At 59.7% G+C, this 827-nt stretch overlaps 1 protein-coding gene across 1 annotated transcript in view; it reads left to right on the forward strand.

Annotated features, from left to right (window-relative positions):
- The window catches only part of SDRG_00895 (hypothetical protein), a gene marked incomplete at both ends in the record, with an annotated part of 3921 nt that overhangs the window by 2247 nt on the left and 847 nt on the right, over positions 1-827 (forward strand). Inside the window, one exon of the mRNA XM_008606399.1 lies at positions 140-786. Within this exon, the coding sequence (XP_008604621.1) occupies positions 140-786 (647 nt within the window). The remainder of the gene's footprint in view (positions 1-139; positions 787-827) is intronic.

The raw sequence follows: 827 nt of genomic DNA on the forward strand, positions 1-827 counted from the left end.
TACTACTACCTCGGCGTCTACATCGCGCTCAACATTCTCGCCAACGTTTTGTACCTCTTGCGCAACCTCGGGCTCGTCGCTGCCGGCGTCTTGGCGTCCCGCTCAACGTTTGCGTCGGTGCTTCGGCGCATCATCCAAGCGCCCATGGCGTTCTTCGACACGACGCCGCTCGGTCGCATCATCAACCGCCTCTCGAAAGACGTGTACGTTCTTGACGAGCAGATTCCGCTGAGCATCAACAACGTCGTCGGCACCGTCATGACGGTTTTCTCAACAGTCGCAATTCTCTTGCTCGCGATGCCGACTTTTGGCCTTTGCTTGATCCCGCTCTCGTACTTTTACTTGGTCACGCAGCGCTACTACCTCGGTCCGAGCTGTGAGCTCCAGCGCCTCGACGCCATCTCGCGCTCGCCGGTCCACGCGCTCCTCGACGAAACCCTCGATGGCCTCGTCTCGATTCGCGCGTACCAAGTGCAAAATGCATTTATCGCCGAGCAAGCACGCCTCTTGGACCTCAACCAGCGCGCGTATTTTTTGAGCTTTAGCACCACGTGTTGGCTCGGCGTCCGACTCGAGTTCATCGGGACGCTCTTCGCGACTGTCGCCACCTTGCTCGCGGTCCTCGCGACACCCGACGACGTTCCTGCGTTTGCAGGCACGGCCGGCGTCGCGCTCTCGTACTGCTTTTCGATTCCGCAGACGCTCAACTGGCTCGTCCGAACGTACACGATGCTTCAGACGCAAATGGTCTCCGTCGAGCGACTCGACGCTTACGACAAGATCGAGGTTGAGGCCGATTGGTGTGCGCCACCGCAGGTCCAAGCGCA

This window comes from Saprolegnia diclina (genome assembly GCF_000281045.1).
Source record: "Saprolegnia diclina VS20 unplaced genomic scaffold supercont1.2, whole genome shotgun sequence".
Taxonomy (NCBI): domain Eukaryota; phylum Oomycota; class Saprolegniomycetes; order Saprolegniales; family Saprolegniaceae; genus Saprolegnia; species Saprolegnia diclina.